Source organism: Triticum aestivum, chromosome 3D (assembly GCF_018294505.1).
Source record: "Triticum aestivum cultivar Chinese Spring chromosome 3D, IWGSC CS RefSeq v2.1, whole genome shotgun sequence".
Taxonomy (NCBI): Eukaryota; Viridiplantae; Streptophyta; class Magnoliopsida; order Poales; family Poaceae; genus Triticum; species Triticum aestivum.
The window spans coordinates 309,055,680-309,056,941 of record NC_057802.1 but is presented as its reverse complement, the minus strand read 5'-3'; the positions used below and the strand labels follow the sequence as shown (position 1 = coordinate 309,056,941).

The 1,262-nt window shown below is 40.0% G+C and overlaps 1 protein-coding gene across 2 annotated transcripts in view; it reads left to right on the top strand.

Annotated features, from left to right (window-relative positions):
• The window catches only part of LOC123078571 (zinc finger CCCH domain-containing protein 8), an 11,906-nt gene that overhangs the window by 5,157 nt on the left and 5,487 nt on the right, over positions 1-1,262 (top strand). For both annotated transcript variants that reach the window (XM_044501120.1, XM_044501121.1), the window contains exons 3-6: positions 740-793; positions 871-969; positions 1,045-1,101; positions 1,188-1,244. In XM_044501120.1, coding sequence (XP_044357055.1) covers positions 740-793; positions 871-969; positions 1,045-1,101; positions 1,188-1,244 — 267 coding nt within the window. The remainder of the gene's footprint in view (positions 1-739; positions 794-870; positions 970-1,044; positions 1,102-1,187; positions 1,245-1,262) is intronic.

Genomic DNA, 1,262 nt, shown 5'->3' with positions numbered 1-1,262 from the left:
TGATGTAGTCTCATCATGTTGGACAAATGGCAGCATATATATTGTTCCTCTGGCAGTTCAAATTATTGTTGTCACTTGATACTAGCTAACTACTATAAAGATGAAAAGTATGTATCGATCATTATAAGCCATCGTGGTCTGCTCAGTCCAATCCACAGAGGCTGCACAACCGTGCTCCTTCAAGCCCTGTACAGCCCGACACATCTCCTTTCTTAGATGTTTTTAGCAAAAAGGTCAAGTTAAATTTCTTAGGAGCTTCATTGTGTTTCATTGTTATTTTCTGTTGAGAAATGTGTAGGAAGGTGGAAATAAGGAGACTACTTTTAGCTAGTTTGTTTTTGCATTGTTGATTTTAGGAAGGTGGAAAATGGACTAGGTATGCAAGAGCAGGGTAGTGATGTACTAAGTACCACCAGGCACCAACACACCCATTCCCATTTATATAAAATAAGTAAATATATCTTCAGCATGTCGGCCTTATCTACCTTTTGAAGAATAAATATCCACACCTAAGTCTACGGGAAAAACATATAGGTCTGAGGAAAATAGACGGTATGAAGTAAAACAATGCAATTTCCAGTTTTCATATGAACCACTTGCTTGAAACTGCCATACCTCTGATTTGTGTTCCCTTATCAGTTTTGTTGTTTTTCAGTCTTTTGAGACCACCTGGCAATTGTACCTTGTGTCTTGCATTCCTCCAAAAGTTTATTTCGCTTGCTTAAAACTCATTTTACAGGGTACAAAGGCTGGGGAATCCTATCCCGAACGACCAGGGAAACCAAATTGTCCTGTAAGCTAATCATAGCCCCCTATTCAGAATCTAGCTGACTAACCAGTATGTTCATAGCAATATTCTTGATGGTGCAGTTTTTTGTAAAGACTGGTGAGTGTAAGTTTGGGTCTAAATGCAAGTTCAACCATCCAAAGAAAAAGGATGATGGAACAGCGGCTGGACCAGGCGATAAAGTAAGTTGTTTTCATTTGCTAACTGGAGCCATCATAGTCTTAAATCTCAACGTGGGTTTTGTGCTTTGACTGCAGGAGTCTCTATTTTCTGGTAATTCTACCTTACCGGTGAACCCTTCTGAGCCTTGTCAGGTAAGAGGCTACCCACCCTCTCTCTTTTGCTAACCGGAGCCATCATAATCTTAAATATCAACGTTGGTTTTGTGCTTTGACTGCAGGAGTCTCTAATTTCTGGTAATTCTACCTTACCGGTGAAGCCTTCTAAACCTTGTCCGGTAAAAGGCTATCCACTA